The 16,541-nt window shown below is 37.4% G+C and overlaps 1 protein-coding gene across 11 annotated transcripts in view; it reads left to right on the plus strand.

Moving 5' to 3' along the window:
- NSMAF (neutral sphingomyelinase activation associated factor) overlaps positions 1 to 16,541 on the plus strand; it is a 57,155-nt gene that overhangs the window by 10,546 nt on the left and 30,068 nt on the right. For 7 of the 11 annotated variants that reach the window (XR_012157206.1, XR_012157205.1, XM_073331085.1 and 4 more), the window contains exons 2-12: positions 3,332 to 3,421; positions 3,528 to 3,606; positions 3,698 to 3,765; positions 3,854 to 3,890; positions 7,717 to 7,767; positions 12,419 to 12,490; positions 12,942 to 12,989; positions 13,082 to 13,134; positions 13,700 to 13,829; positions 14,985 to 15,056; positions 16,158 to 16,266. Coding sequence is in view for 9 of the 11 variants with exons in the window: in XM_073331085.1 (XP_073187186.1) it covers positions 3,332 to 3,421; positions 3,528 to 3,606; positions 3,698 to 3,765; positions 3,854 to 3,890; positions 7,717 to 7,767; positions 12,419 to 12,490; positions 12,942 to 12,989; positions 13,082 to 13,134; positions 13,700 to 13,829; positions 14,985 to 15,056; positions 16,158 to 16,266 (809 nt within the window). In the remaining 2 variants the exon portion in view is untranslated. Of the gene's footprint in view, positions 1 to 3,331; positions 3,422 to 3,527; positions 3,607 to 3,695; positions 3,766 to 3,853; positions 3,891 to 7,716; positions 7,768 to 12,418; positions 12,491 to 12,941; positions 12,990 to 13,081; positions 13,135 to 13,376; positions 13,598 to 13,699; positions 13,830 to 14,984; positions 15,057 to 16,157; positions 16,267 to 16,541 lie in introns of those variants that run through there. The other 4 variants (XM_073331084.1, XM_073331087.1, XM_073331089.1 and 1 more) reach the window with 4 other exon arrangements.

The raw sequence follows: 16,541 nt of genomic DNA on the forward strand, positions 1-16,541 counted from the left end.
TATTCAGGGGACACCATCACAGGGCCTAATCACATCTCCCACACTATCAGAGGCTCGTTCACCTGCGCATCTACCAATGTGGTATATGCCATCATGTGCCAGCAATGCCCCTCTGCTATGTACATTGGCCAAACTGGACAATCTCTACATAAAAGAATCAATGGACACAAATCGGACGTCAAGAATTACAACGTTCAGAAACCAGTCGGAGAACATTTCAATCTCTTTGGTCACTCGATTACAGACCTAAAAGTGGCAATTCTTCAAAAACAGACTCCAGTGAGAGACTGTGGAATTGGAATTAATTTGCAAACTGGATCCAATTAACTTAGGCTTGAATAAAGACTGGGAGTGGATGTGTCATTACACAAAGTAAAACTATTTCCCCATGTTTCTCCCCCTTCCCCCCCCCCCCCGAACTGTTCCTCAGAGGTTCTTGTCAACTGCTGGAAATGGCCCACCTTGTTTATCACTACACAAGGTTTCCCCTCCCCCCCACTCTCCTGCTGGTAATAGCTCACCTTACCTGATCGCTCTCCTTACAGTGTGTATGGTAACACCCATTGTTTCATGTTCTCTGTGTATAGAAATCTCCCCACTGTATTTTCCACTGAATGCGTCTGATGAAGTGAGCTGTAGCTCACGAAAGCTTACGCTCAAGTAAATTCGTTAGTCTCTAAGGTGCCACAAGTCCTCCTTTTCTTTTAGCAGAGTTTGAGTTGGCACACTGTGTTGATAATGTCAAAAAGGGGAAACTGTACTTCTGTGGTATTCTCTTGTGATTTCCATATTAAAATGAATTTCTCTTTACTCTGGCCTTCTTCTGCTATAATACAAATAATAAATAATTATCTTAATAATTTTTCACATTGGTCTCAGAAACAGTAGATGGTAATCCTATGTATTCTAGGTGTCCTGCTGTCTTTTAAAATACATCCCCAAGGCCCCAAAAGTTGGCAGGGTGGCTCAGATAGATATGGTACCAGAAGTTCCTTTTAGCTGACTTGATTTTAAATGCTCCAGTCCAATATATGAAGCCCTTCCCCCTTCCTAGGCTTCATAGCCTGAGCTCCAGCTTGAGCCGCAACTTCAAAGCAATGTCTCTACAGCTATGTTTAGAGTGCTAGTGTGAACCCTGCTAACTCGAGTCTCTTGACCTGCTTTAGGAGGCTCACTCCTACTAGTAGCTCCAAAACATTGTGGAGAGATACTCTTTGAGCTCTTTTGAAAGCTTCCCCCTTTTGTTTAACTCCTTAAAGATGTCCTTTTCCTTTGTCTTCTGTTTTAAGGGTATTGTTGCCTTTAAAAGCAGTCTACTATTTTTCATTCCAATCCCACACTTAAGATAAAATATTTAATGATCCTCAAAGAAGTAATAATTTGTGAGATACTCATTGTATGATGTGTTTCTATCAATGTATTTCTGAGCAATTAAACTGCATAGTGGTCCTACAACTTGTGGCCATATCGATGAAAAGTGTGTCTTGACTTACAGAGAGGCAACATAATTTGATTATATTACATACCCCTGAGGGAATTTTGCACCACTGCGCAATACAGAATTTTGCAGAAATTAACGTGCCTGCAGAATTTCCTTTTTCCCTCCACAGAAATGTGATGCAGAGATGTTGGCCGCCACTAGGGGCCACTGGACCCAGCAAAGCCCAGCTCACATATAGTTAAGGCCAGGGGGAGGAGAAAGGGGAGGGAACTTGAGGGTTCCCAGCAGCTGCAGTTCCAGCATGCTCTCAAGGAAGGAGAGGGTGGTGCCATGCAGGAAACTCTCTGCAAGCATGGGACCCTGCATCAGCTGTTTCTCCCTCTGGATCCCTGGGCTCTGGAGGAGTACAGGGTTTGAGCATCTGGGCTGGGGTGACCTGCAGCTGGTCTCTTGAGGGGAGGAAGCGTGAGTGTCTAGGCTGGGGGGGGCGGAGGCAGCTGGCCTCTGGGGAGTAGGGGATGTGAGTGTCTGGGCTGGGTGGGGGGCCTCTGGTGGAGATGGGCTGAGAGTGTCTGTCCCTCCGGACACTCTCAGAGAAACAGGAACTGGGCTGTCATAGGGGTTACTTTAAATCTCTACTCCTGGAAGAATTTTTGTCTGTCTGTATTATTACAGATCTATTTGCTGACAGGTATTTTGGAATAAATTACCAAAATAATTGAAAGTGGCATGATTATATAGTTTTATTTTGACAAATACAATTTGCAGAATTTTAAAGTATTGTGTGCAGAATTTTTAATTTTTTGGTGCAGAATTCCCTAAGGAGTATATTACACAAGTGCTTCCTATGATCAACTTAAAGTGATGTTTCAGTATGGGTCGCTTGAGGTTTGAGCCCAACAACGTTGAAGTCAAAGGTGATATTTCCATTGGCTTCAATGTGCTTTGAATCAGCTGGTTATGTGTATAGTGCTGAGTTATTTAATATAATTGTTAACAGTTAGTGTTAATTAATTAAGTGTCTTACACATGGCAAATTTCTGATAGCAATAGTCGATTTACACACTTCCAGAAAACTGACCACTTTTTGGTGTGAAGAAAAATCTTAGTCATCCACAGTTCTCTCTAATTTCACAAAGACCCTACAGGTTAGGGCCAGACACTAGTTTTCACTCATACCAAATAATGGAACTGAGAAGGGCTGAAACAAATTTGCCTGAAAGTGTGTGTGGGGGGGAACATCGCCCTTTTATTTCTAATACAGAAAGCAGGGCCTTTCAGAAGGATTCATTGTTGTGGTTATTCACAGATTACCCAAACAATCTTGACAGTGCAGTTTTTAAAAATGTTTATTATTATAATTTAAAAGATTATGCATATACATAATGCTTTCCTTGTAATGCTTACAAGAACATGTACATCTAAGTGATGGTGGCATAGATAATATCAAATGATTCAAGGCTATATTGTGGAGAGAAGCCTTACTTATTTTGAAATAATTGTTTGCTTCCTGTTTCCTTTCAAACTGCTGTGAGGTCAGCTTCTGTGAACGGTGCTTGGTGATACTTGTTCCCTGGTTTACCTTGATCAGGTTGAGCTATACTGGTCTTTGTGGTCCTGCTGGGTTCATCCAGGCAATCAGGATTGCTTTTTTGACCAAAATAGTAACAGAGCATAAAAGATTTCTTCTATGGAGTTTTAACACTTCAGAAATGCCTGAAACACAATTGTGGTATTTTTTATGAAAACCAGTTTCCAACATGTCTTTAATTGTTACTCCTGCCCATTTGACAGTATATTTTAATAAGAACAATGCAGAGTCTGATCTCTGCATGAAGAACAAAGTTTCTTTAAAAAAAAATAAATTCCTCTTGTTGTTTTTATTTGTAGGTTTTCGCTGCTCCTTCTTAATCTGGAGGAATATTACTTTGAACAGCATACAGCTAATCATATTATAAACAAAGACTGCAGAGATGAAAGGTAGAAAGCCATTTGTGTTTTGAAAATTATACTGGAGTCATTCAGCTATTGGATCTCAATTTAGTTATGCAAATCTTTTTTTTTCTTTTTTCCTTTCTCTTTTTAGGAAAATCAGAGGTTCACTAAAAATCTGCTCAAAATCAATTATTTTTGAACCAGATGAGCAAATCCAGCCCATTATTAAGGTAAATTGTCCAGTCTGATCATTTGGTAGTAACTTAGTTTCTTTTTAAAATGTATGTTTAAAGAAATATGTATTTCTATAACTTCCTGCAGATCCCATTGCGAGACTGTATTAACATAGAAGCAGCAGAAGATAATGAAGAAAATAACCCTTTCACATGGTATGTGGATTTAAGATGTTTAGATACTTCTATTTTTGTTTTTAATAAGTTGAATACTTGTATTTCAAGTACCTTATCTGCATTATAGGTATACACCTGGAGTGATTTCTGTTGTATCCAATCAGGTAAGAAATACATATAACAAATTTGTGGCTCATAAGTAAGAAAAGTTTTTTTTCTACGGTTCCTTTAAGTATTTTCAAAAAACAATATTGGACACAGTGAACTAGAAAACAATATGCCACATTACCTTTCTTAACATCTTTCATAAATAAGTAAATACAGAAAAACACAAATGTTCAAATCAAACTGAGTTGAGGTTATCTCTTGAATAGATGGTAAGTCAGATACGATAAATTTACCTCCATGCTCAATTGCAAATTGCCTAATAAAGATAGTATTTTCAGAAATGAATGGATACAGGAGGATCACTTTTATCATTAAAAACCAAGGGAGGTGTATTCCAGCTTTGATACTTCTTGTTTTGGTCTTTCTGCATGTCTTTCAGTTTTTCTGACTCTCTACTCTCACCATGGCTTATATTTGTCTTTTGAAAGATTCAAGTGGAAAACTCTGTTCAAAGATTGGACGCTGTTCTGCGTGTGCATTAAATTTTTCGGTAACTGGTCATGAAGTATGGAAGTAATGTTAGAGCATGGAGTGTCTTGGGTGTGATTAATTCAGATTTGTAAATAATGTTCAATACTCTATGCTTCATTTTTAAAGTGGAGCGGAGATAAAAATTTCAAAATTAGAAAGACTTCAACAAAAAATGGACATGCTTTTCATGAAATCTTTTGAGAAAAAATTCACCCCATTTTTCATGTTGGTCCACTGGTAGATTTCACACTTGTAATCTTGTTTTTGCTCTAATAAAGAACAAATTGCTGCAGTCCAAAATTAATTTGGGCAGGTTACTAGATTGTCTACATGGGAAAGTTTTACTAGTTATGCTGATGTAGTTATACCCAGTATAGTTAGTTATGCTCTTTTCAGTGTAGAGCTTCTGTAAAAATGACATTCTGGGGTTGTGGGTCCATAGCAACAACTTCTATATAAAATGTCCTCTGTTTACAAATATAAAGATGCCTTTCTAACAACCAGTCCTGCAAACTCAGTCAGGTCCCTCAAAGTGGAGCTATGTTCTTTTCCTTTTCGTCCCCACGCTCCCCGGTTAAAGTTGTGAAGAACAAAACACGTTAGCCTAATCTGTGGTCCAAGGAGGATTCCTCTTACAGTATCTCAAAAACATTTTATAATGGAAAGTGTTTGGCAAACTAAATATGGGGTAGTTAGACGCTACCATCTCCTCCCTATAATCAGGGTGCTGGAACAATTTTTGTGAGGGGGTGCTGATGATGGAAACCAGGTCTTTGGTGTTTGTTATTACTACTTCAAGCCAAAGGATGCAGGAGTACTCTTAGTTCCAGAACCACTGCCTATAACACTGGTAACGTATTGAAATCCTTGGATGAAAGCTGTGATATAAAAGTATTTTATATAAAAGAGAGGGAATTTAAAGTGTATAAAATGTATATAATTGACATTTTCTGATTTATGTCACTCTGTGCAGAGAAACCTTTATTAGTATATAAGAATTAGACATTATTACATCCATTTTGTAATAAGTTGTAGTTATATTGAATTATAATGGAACATTTGTACAGTATAATCGCAGTCAGGATTACTTTCTCTGTAAACTCAAAATTCATTGCCAGTGCATGACTGAATAAGAAGCTTTTTGTTTTGACTGCAAATAATAGGCAACTGAAAAGGTATTTAATGCCATAATATCTGCGAAATAAAACCTGTAATGTGAAGGTCATTGGAGGTTATCAAAACAGTATTAAAAAACTGTAACTTCTGCTTTTGTTATCTCTGAGGAATAACAAGATGCATTAATAATATATGTTAAAACCTGAAAGAGCCTTTTCTGTTATACTTGTTTGGTAATACAGATGCTTTCAACCTTCATGTTCTATTTGGTAATTTAAATTTGGGATACCTATTTGAGAGTTCTCCAAACTGTAAAATATTCATTTAACATGCAGTAATACAAGCTAACTGCAGTGTAAGCAAACTTTAGGATTAGGCCCCAATCCTGAAATGTGGGCAGACCTCTGCGCCTGCACAGAGCTTGTTGCTAGGTCAGGGCTTTCATAGCCATAGTTTGATTATTACGGAGCACCTAGGAGCTCTAGTCATGGACCAGTACCCCATTGTGTTAGATGTTGTACAAAGACAGAACAAAAAGACAGTCCCTGTCCCAAAGAGATGTCTACAGAGCTAGGTGGGGGAGTACAAGGAAACAGTGAATCAATATTGGTCAGCACAATCGGCAGTGCTCTCAACACACCAGCACCCACTGTCAAGTTTTTTGTAGGCATTGCTGAAAAGGAGAGTTTTTAAGGAGGATAGTGAGGTAGCTTTCGGGATGTGTACATGGAACTACTCCCAAGCATGAAGGGCAGCATGAGAGAAAGCATAAAGGTACTTTTTTTGAACATTTATCAGGTGGCCAGTTGGAGGTGACATCTTTTCAATGGACTGTTCTGGCCTTGAAATCTATGAATCTTAAGAGTGAATGAGAGAGAGGCCATGCAGGGCCTTGAAAGTGAAGACGGTTTGGAATAGTAGTTTGATTTAAACATTAAAACTAATTCAAAGAACAACATTAGAAATGTTAAATGCAAAAAAATTTCTAGGAAAGGTCTGTGTATCAAACAGCCTTCCAATAAATATAGTTAGACTTCAGTGCTCTTTCTGTACATTGCATTTAATCCTCTAAATGTTGTGGAGTCTTTTAGAGAATAGATAAAAATGCACTAAATCAAAAAAGATGTTTAAGAAATTAAGCTTCTTGGCTGAATTGAACACTTGTGCCTTTTGTAGGTGGTGGTCATATTGCTGAAAAGCGATAGCTCTCGCTAGCAGAAGTCACTCAAAGCAAAAGAGTGCAATCCTGCTTCTATCTTGCTTAATAGTAATTTACTGTCTTTAAAATCAGAAAGTGCTTACAACTTTTTAAACCTGTTCTTACATCAGTTTTAGTGTGTACACACACACACACACACACACACACACACACACACACACACATTATGAATGCCTTTGTTCAGCAGTATCACCAGTGAACCTGCCATGCTAATGGCAACGTAAATTCTGGGTACAGCTAATTGAGTGAAAGGCATCATAACATAATTTAGTTAAAAACATTTAATGTAACTGACCTTCTTATTAATATTTGTTTCTATCTTTGGTCTTTTTACATAACATAACAAAACAGTGATGTTGACAAGTTGTTTTAACAGTCATAAATCTTTAACTTTTTGAATCTCAACATCTACCGTCACTAAATAATTATTGTCTGATCCCTTCATACTTTCCTGCAACTGTGAAAATTTAAGCGATAAAAAGCTTAAAAATAAACATTGATATTATCCATCAAAATTATATAAAAACAATTGAATTCTGCCAAGCCTAATTATATAGGATTAGAAAACAAAGCAAAAGCTGCGAAGTTTAAGAATGGATACAAGTCCTCATGCTTTAGGGCATAAGCCAACTTCTAAATGAAGAGTTTTGTGAATGATGTTTTATGAATTTCTAAATGAAGAAATTTTCCTTACAAAAAGGTAGTTCCATAATTGTCCACGTCTTGGTTTCTTGCACCTTACTCTGAAGCATCTGGTACTGGCCACTTTTGGCAACAGGATACCAGATAGAAATTGCCAGGAATGGCCCATGTTCCGACCCCTTTGTCACTGTCACTCTCACTCCCCTCTCGTTTCCACCCCAAGTTAATAGAAGATCTCTCCTCCCTGCGCAGACCTCCACATACACCTCATGAGCGCACACACTTTATCCACACATTATCACCAAACAGTGTAATTCATAGAGAGTTTATTGTCCAAGCGTATTCTGGCTAAATGATCTTTTATCCTTTTTCAGGCTTTTCTCATTAAAGAACAAAACATTATTGCACCCTATAAAACTGAAAGAGTAAGTAGACATTTTTCATTATTTTTAACAATCTAAGGATTTTATATGAACTATGCTCTTGTTCCTGAAAGAGCAAGATTATTTATTTAATTGCCATCTGAGGTTTATGGGAACAAGTGCAAAGTACTCAAATAAGTACTTCTGTGTACTGTATAATAAACGGTGTCTGGGTATTTGTCTTAATGTATGCATGATGTGTCTTTAAAGGTCTAAGGCTGCCATGACTTGGTATTGAAACAAACTTTGAATGCATATAAAAGCTTTTCAATTGCTAGGTTAAATTAGATCAAGGAAAGGCAAATGGAAGAAAATGCAGTGTAAAGAAACAAACTTTTATAAAGTTGCTGTGAAAGAACATAAGCGCTCAAATACCAATAAACTTCGTTCTTACCCAAAAGTTACTGGAAAAGAGTGAACAGGCACAAGAATTGTTTAAATTGCTCAAGATGTTCTGTCTTCCTTAAATAAGGGCAAGATTTCAAGAATAACACAGCCCACAAATTCCTATTTCTATAATGAACAGCAACATGTCTTGGAAATGCTCTCTTGCTCCCTTCACAACTTTTTTAGGTTTTCTATGTACTCTTTATTAACTAGATCTCTATTCATAAAACATAAGCACTCTTGAAAGTTAGGGGGAAACAGTGAAAACCTTGTTGCACTGCTTTTCCCCTGATTCACCAGCAGTATGTTGGCAGTACAGAAAATAAAACCTTATTGACAGGAAAAGGTCCTTGTGACAGGATGCTGGGCTAGGACTGTTGAACCAGGCCTCTGTCACGCCAGCTCCAATTAAGGGAGGTAGATTGGAGCTGCCTAGAGAAACCTGCACCTGATTGGCAAAGGGGAAACATCTGCCAGCCCAATTAGCCTGGGGCTGCATAAAAGCCTCAGAGGAAGGAAGCCAAAGTGGGGCAGACAGAAAGGGGGGAAACCAGAGAGTGGAAGGAGAGGGGTAGCTCGCTCCCCCCAGTTGCAAAGATTGAGAAGCCCTTAAGGCTGAAACCTCCAAGCTTTAGATGGTGAGAAGGTGGTGGGATTACACACTGTAAATAAACTGCACCGATGATTGCTGAGCCAGAAGGTCTCTGCTTGGTTTTTGGAACAGAGCAGAGGCAGATGCAAAGGAGGCCCTGCTACACCCTGTTACAGTCCTGGACAACAACAAACCCAGCTGGATTGAGCTTGACGGGAAGAGATTGAGTCCTTGCTCCAGAGTTCAAATTTACTGGAGGCTGGCTAATTGAGAGGAACTTTTTCAGTCCAGTTCGTGACCAGTTCAGTCCAGTTTGTGTCAGTTATTTTTAGGTACTGGAGATGATTTATTTATGTGAGTGGTAGGGAATCATAACTAACACCATAAAGGGATGAAGCTGTATTGCTGCATGTTAAAACAAGAAACCTAGTGTTTCTTCCATAGCTTCAAGGGCTCACTTGTTCTGCTGTTACCAAACCGATCTTCCCCCTGAATGATTACTAATTCCAGACACTCATATGAGTACTTTGCTCTGGTACTAAGTTTAGGTGTGTGTGTTTTGAAACTCCACTCGTCCTATCCTACATAACACCTATGCAGTAACACTCTCCAACAAATCAGAATATCCTGAGTTGTGGTTTTTATCTTTCCATGTGACTGGGGAGATGGACTTTTTCTGAGATACCTTTTGCCTATGATGGCTATAAATAACCCACAACACTATTCTCTAGCATTCGTGTTGGTCTGGCAGCTTCCACCTTTTCATATTTTCTGTATGTGTATATATATCCTCTTACTATATGTTCCATTCTATGCATCTGATGAAGTGGGCTGTAGCCCACAAAAGCTTATGCTCAAATAAATTAGTTAGTCTCTAAGGTGCCACAAGTACTCTTGATCTCCCAGAGTCACTCCTAGTCATTGAAGGAAAGGTGCAATTCCAGAAATGTGCTATAAGGGTCGTCCTATCAGGCTAGGACCAGAAATACTTTGTTGTTCAACCCTCTTTCTCTTCACTCCAACCCCAAGTTCTTTGAGACTTCCTATTTTCTTCACTATCATATCAAACATTTTATTTTTATTTCCTTAGTTGGATTGCTCTCTACCGTCTGTGAACTGGGACTGTAAAACTGAGTTGAACATAATCCAGATCTCACTAGTTCTTTGAGCCTGAAAAGCAGCTCTTTTGCAAAATAAATCTTTCATTGCATCTACCTGTATCCCAGTGTCACCAAATACCTCTTACTATTCATCTTGCCTCATTAGGTTGTATGTTTAAAAAAATCACAGGAGTTTATTTGATATACTTTTATACCATATTTAAGGGTTGTCAGAAGATTCTGGGATCTCCTTGTTGTGATACAATAGAGTGCAGATGTAAAATAGAGATAGTTAAAACTGAACCTTGTTTTTAATGTTCAGTGTTTTTCCATTGTACATATTCTCCTTCCTCATTCAGAGACCTGTACTGCAATTAACCTGTACAGCCTAAAGAAAAGGAGTACTTGTGGCACCTTAGAGACTAACCAATTTCTCTAACGTGCCACAAGTACTCCTTTTCTTTTTGCGAATACAGACTAACGCGGCTGCTACTCTGAAACCTGTATAGCCTGATCTTCTAAGATGTTGTAGATTAGAAACTTTTGTCTAAAAGATGTACAGTAGCACTAATTGTATCCTACAATAAAAAGTCAGTTGCTAGATAACCATGTACTGGTTCTAAAGTTACAAATAAATATGTTGACCCTCTCTTTTAGGTGTACAAGCATTTAAAAGCTTTTACTTCTAACTAGGGCTGTCTGTTAATTGCAGTTAACGCACGCGATTAACTCAAAAAAATTAATCAGGATTAATTGCAGTTTTAATTGCACTGTTAAACAATAGAATACCAATTGAAATTTATTAAATATTGTTGGATGTTTTTCTACATTTTCAAGTATATTGATTTCAATTACAACACAGAATACAAGGTGTACAGTGCTCACTTTATATTTTTATTACAAATATTTGCACTGCAAAAATGATAATAGTATTTTTCAGTTCACCTTATACAAATACTGTAGTACAATCTCTTTTTCGTGAAAGTGCAACTTAAACAAATGTAGAATTTTTTTTGTTACATAACTGCACTCAAAAAGAAAACAATGTAAAACTTTAGAGCCTACTAGTCCACTCAGTCCTACTTCTTGTTCAGCCAATCGCTCACACAAACAAGTTTGTTTACATTTATGGGAGATAATGCTGCCCAGTTCTTATTTACAATGACACCTGAAAGTGAGAACAGGCGTTCGCATGACACTGTTGTAGCCAGCGTTGCACGGTATTGACATGCCAGATATGCTAAACATTCATATACCCCTTCATGCTTTGGCCACCATTCCAGAGGACATGCCTCCATGCTGATGACACTCATTTAAAAAAAAAATGTTAATTAAATTTGTGACTGAACTCCTTGGGGGAGAACTATATGTCTCCTGCTTTGTTTTACCCACTTTCTGCCATATATTTCATATTCTAGCAGTCTCGGATGATGACGCAGCTCATGTTGTTCATCTTAAGAACACTTTCACTGCAGATTTGACAAAACACAAAGAAGGTACCAATGTGAGATTTCTAACGATAGCTACAGCACTCGACCCAAGGTTTAAGAATCTGAAGTGCCTTCCAAAATCTGAGAGGAACGAGATGTGGAGTATGCATTCAGAAGTCTTAAAAGAGCAACAGTCTGATGTGGAAACTACAGAACCCAGACCACCAAAAAAGAAAATCAGCCTTCTTCTGGTGGCATCTGTGTCAGATGATGAAAATGAACGTGTGTAGGTCTGCACTGCTTTGGATCATTATCAAGCAGAACCTGCATCAGCTTGGATGCATGTCCTCTGGAATGGTGGTTGAAGTATGAAGGGACATGTAAATCTTTGGCACATCTACCACGTAAATATCTTGAGACACCAGCTACAACGGTGCCATGCAAATGCCTGTTCTCGCTTTCAGGTGACATTGTAAACAAGAAGTGGGCAGCATTGTCTCCTGCTGTAAACAAACTTGATTGTCTGAGCGATTGGCTGCACAAGAATTAGGACTGAGTGAACTTGTAGGCTCTAAAGTTTTACATTTTATTTTTGAATGCAGGGTTTTTTGTACGTAATTCTACATTTGTAAGTTCAACTTTCATGATAAAGAGATTGCACTACAGTGCTTATATGAGGTGAATTGAATTTTTTTTGTTTTTTTACAATGCAAATATTTGGAATCAAAATTATAAAGTGACCATTCTACATTTTGTATTCTGTGTTGTAATTGAAATCAATGTATTTGAAAATGCAGAAAACCTAAATATTTAAATGGTATTCTGTTATTGTTTAACAGTGCAATTAATTGTGTGATTAATCACGATTAATTTTTTAATCGCTTGACAGCCCTACTTCTAACAGTATAATAATCTGAAAACTTGTCTCAAAATGTTTATTAAATACTGACTAGCTTGCCAAATACCACTTAAAAAGCTGCATTTTGTAATTTATTGTATATTTGTTATGGGTATGAAATCCAAAATAGTTCAAGAATGCCACCTTCTTTTAAAATACATTTTGGCTAGACAGTGTGTGGTCTTTTGGTACTGTGCTTAATTATAGTCTCTCCTCCAGTACTAAACATACTTTTTGTCTTTGTTAGGGTAAAACTGAATACCTCTTTCAGTTGGATGTTGCTGGGAAGACGGATGATGTTATACAAACTCTACTTCAGGTACAAGTGTTTGACAGCTTTGCAAACTTCACCACCACATCATCTAATTTTGGAATATGTGATACAGGTAGAATCTCTCTAAGCAAATAGTTTGAATAGCTTCACCTTCTGAAGGCAAATGAAAGCATTTTAGGACACTTCCCTCAGAGTACTACTGATTTGCTTGGAGAACCTGTGGTAAAGTACACTAATCAAACATAGTGCTCATTTTGAAATCTGCCTTATACGTCTCTCTTAGAAAACTTTTATTTCTTGATGGTGCTTATCTGCATAGACCACTTATTAAAATGACTTCAAATTTGAACAGTAGATCTGAGTAAAAATTTCTTTTAAAATTAATGCACGTCATTTCTCAGTTAAGTCAGTGTGCAAGTCTGCTGAGTGCCCTCAACTTCTATTGACTGTAGTATGAATCTATATGGTATTTAATTGTAACTCCTTTTTTTAATAGCTCAACCGGGCCTCTCACCTGGACAAGCTGGGAGATCAAGCTGCCATGGTAAATCCCTGACATATTTTAAGGGCATGTTGTTGATGATGATGATCCAACTGCAATTAGGAACATAAAACATTTTAACCTTTTTTCATTAGATAACTGCTATATTGCAGTCACGTTTGGCTAGAACATCATTTGATAAAAACAGGTATGTTTCTAATTATTTTTTACTATGAAGTTCAAGCGTGTTTAGAGATTAACAAAAGCTAATTAGCTTGTTTAAAGTGTTTCAGAAAACCATGTTTACCACAGCATGTGCATTTTAATTTAGAGGATCTTACTTCTCTTTGCATTATGACTCAGTATTGTAGCACCTTACATTTAGCAGAGGATGGAAAATTCTCCGCTATAAAGTCAAATTTGTTACCATTTTATACATCTTCAGACTGTTCTGAGTCCTTCTTATCCATGAGTTTCTGGTAGAAATATGGCATTTCTGAACAGACTGTGGAAAATGCAGCAGTGCATGTGAAGCTGCCAGTGCTTTAAAATGATGGCTGCTGCAGAATGTGATGGAGACGGTGTAACAACTTCTACTTCGAAGTAGCAGGGAAGATGGGGAGAAGACTCTGATACATTTTTCAGAGAACCTGTTTTAGGCATGCAATAAGGTGCACGTAAAAACATTTCTAGAGCAGTGTGTGACCATTTCAGTTAAGCAGGAACTAGTGAGAGATAAATTGACTTCTGTTTTGTTTTTTAACTTTTTTCAGATTTCAAAATGTTTCTGAAACCTTGCATATGGAATGTGAAGCAGAAATGGTGACACCACTGGTGACTAATCCGGGGCATGTATGCATCACTGATGCAAACCTGTATTTCCAGCCTCTTAATGGGTATCCTGTAAGTAAATAAAATTTTGTATGTATTTTTTTTCTCCCCACCCTGCTCTTCTGTGTACCATATATAACTTTTTTTCTAGATTACTCCTCTTAAGAAAATGCCTTCTCTTGGAACACATGCAATAAGCACCTACGTAAATGTAATTTGTTGTGTTGATTAAAGTAATAACCATTTAATTTTCCACAGTCATCTTATGTAATATTATACATATCACTTAAATAACTGGGACTGTTCCTTGGTCTTGACTATTTCATTGAAATGAAAACATAGTTCTTATTTTTTGATTTGTCAGAAAGAGATTATTTTCATTGGATACTGGCCTAATAGCAATTATTAAATTGCTTGGCAGACTTTCCTTGTCTTACTATTCCATGTAATTTACAATTTATAGGACCTTATTCTAAAGTACTGTCCCTGCATAGTGGAGATTTGAGTACATTCTGGTTAAAACTGAACAAGGTTAACTACATGTAGGGGGCTCTCCAGTTCTTGGCCTACTAAACTTTTTTTTTTCGATGGGGGTAAAAGGAAATGTGTTGTAGATTAAACTGGTTGATCATTGCTGCTTCGTTCATGGGACTGTTTTTTGTTTGTGCTGTCAAATGGTTAAAATGATTCTAAAACAATTGTTTAAAAAACTGTTCCAGAACCTACAATAGATTACCACTATGTCCTAAAGTCAGATCCACTGCCACCTTGTGCTGTGTTAGGTGAAAGAAATGCTATTTTATCTTTGTCCATAAGGTGGTATCCACAGCTAGCAAATATTTTTCCTAGCATGCTTATTCTTCAAGGACCTTTTCCATATTCTGACAACTTCCTCGTTTTGCCTTCTACTGTTGTGTGACTACTGTTTTGAGAAAAATTTCTGAATGATGTATAAACGGTGGAGTTGTCACTAAAGTTGGCTCTCAATCTGGGAAGCAGCTAATAGCAAAATAATTATTTCTCCTACAAAATAACTATTTCTTAGGAGAACAGGGGTAGTTTCTTCTCTAATGTGGAGAATAAATCTTGCCTCCAGGGCATTACATGCCTACAAACAAAAAAGAAAAACAAACCCTTGTTTAATTTCCTTGAATGTTACTGATCTCATATATAAGAACCTGTGGAGTATTAATGCTTTTGGGCTATGTCTTGATTTTTATTTTACAGAAACCTGTGGTTCACATAATGATGCACAATGTCCGTCGCATCTACAAAAGAAGACATGGTCTAATGCCATTGGTGAGCTGGGGTTGTTTGCTTTTAGCTACATATATTGCTAATACCTTTCACACTTTTTTTCTCCTGTTGGATAGATTCAGAGAAAGTAACTCCTCTTGCTTTTTGAGAAGTATGAATTAAGAATAAGACTGCAGTTTTCACCCACCATGTGTTTTGTTAGCAAGGTAGAAGTTATAAACTGAAAGGAACAGTGAACTGTCTGTATGAGGGTGAGAAGCCTCTTCCATAGTTACTTCTAAAAAATTAATATTTCAGTTTGATGTTAGTGGGAACTAGTCCAGATCTTATGCTAAAAAGCTATTTAAAGGATTTTATTTAATTTGCTGATTATTCCGATGTGTGAATGAGATGCAAACTTAAGTAAACTCTCAGTAACTGACCTATATTACAGTTATTTCACGGTGAAGTAACCGACCTACTTTCTTTTGTTTTCCATAAAATAATTTGGTTTATACATTAACTTCTGTGGCTTTAGTGTCCAGATTTGGAGTATATTAACGCTTTTTTTAAACTATACATTCTTCTGCAAAATGGCCCGCTTGGTAAATGTGCGTTCTAAAGATTATATATAATCTTGAAGTACAAGAAGGAAATTGTGTTAGCTTACATGACTGATGTGAGAGAGTGGCAGAGGGGCAGCACAACAATTCTGCAGTGAGATCTTGGTTGTACACTTTCAGTGTTTTTGTTTGTTTTAACATAATGTAAATGTAAACTCTAGGCATAACAAAATTTGAGGGGAGGGACCCAAACTTTTGCATTGTTTCAGTCAATTAGTATATATTTTATAAAATTAAAATGTGTACTGTGTATTGTATATGAAATTGTTTGTTAGATTGTCTCATGTGGATCAAATGTGTACAGCTATAAATTTCCTTTCTCTGATTACAAGAAAGTGCATGTGTATGTGGTTGAGAAGGGGAGGAATCTTTACAACAGGCAGCGTATTAGCCAATAGTTAGGCAAAACTGCTGGCAAACTTCTAATATGGGAACAGTCTTAAGTTTTGGATATCACTAACTGGAATGGGCTGTTAGTAACATGGGCAGTAGGGCTTGTCGCTGAATTTCTACATTTAGTTTTTCTCCTTTAATTTTGAAGGGCCTAGAAGTATTTTGCACGGAAAATGATCTGTGTTCTGACATCTACTTAAAATTCTACAACTCTCAAGATCGAGATGAGCTCTATTTCTATATTGCAACATATCTAGGTTTGAAACCATTTATTTATTAAATGTCCTCCTTCTCCCCCTTGTGGGGAATATGCTGAGTTCTGTTGTCTTGATGTGTGGGAAGAGGTAGGTCACAGTTATGCAACTTTTTAATAGGTGGAAAGTGCCATTCCTCTGTGGACTTTTGGGCTTATAGCAGTGCATTTAGAGGCCAGCTGTACCCCCTGTTCATAGGGGTCAGCAGCCTTCGGCACGCGACCCATCAGGGTAATCTGCTGGCGGGCCGCGAGACATTTTGTTTACGTTGACCATCC

Source organism: Lepidochelys kempii, chromosome 2 (genome assembly GCF_965140265.1).
Source record: "Lepidochelys kempii isolate rLepKem1 chromosome 2, rLepKem1.hap2, whole genome shotgun sequence".
Lineage (NCBI taxonomy): Eukaryota > Metazoa > Chordata > Testudines > Cheloniidae > Lepidochelys > Lepidochelys kempii.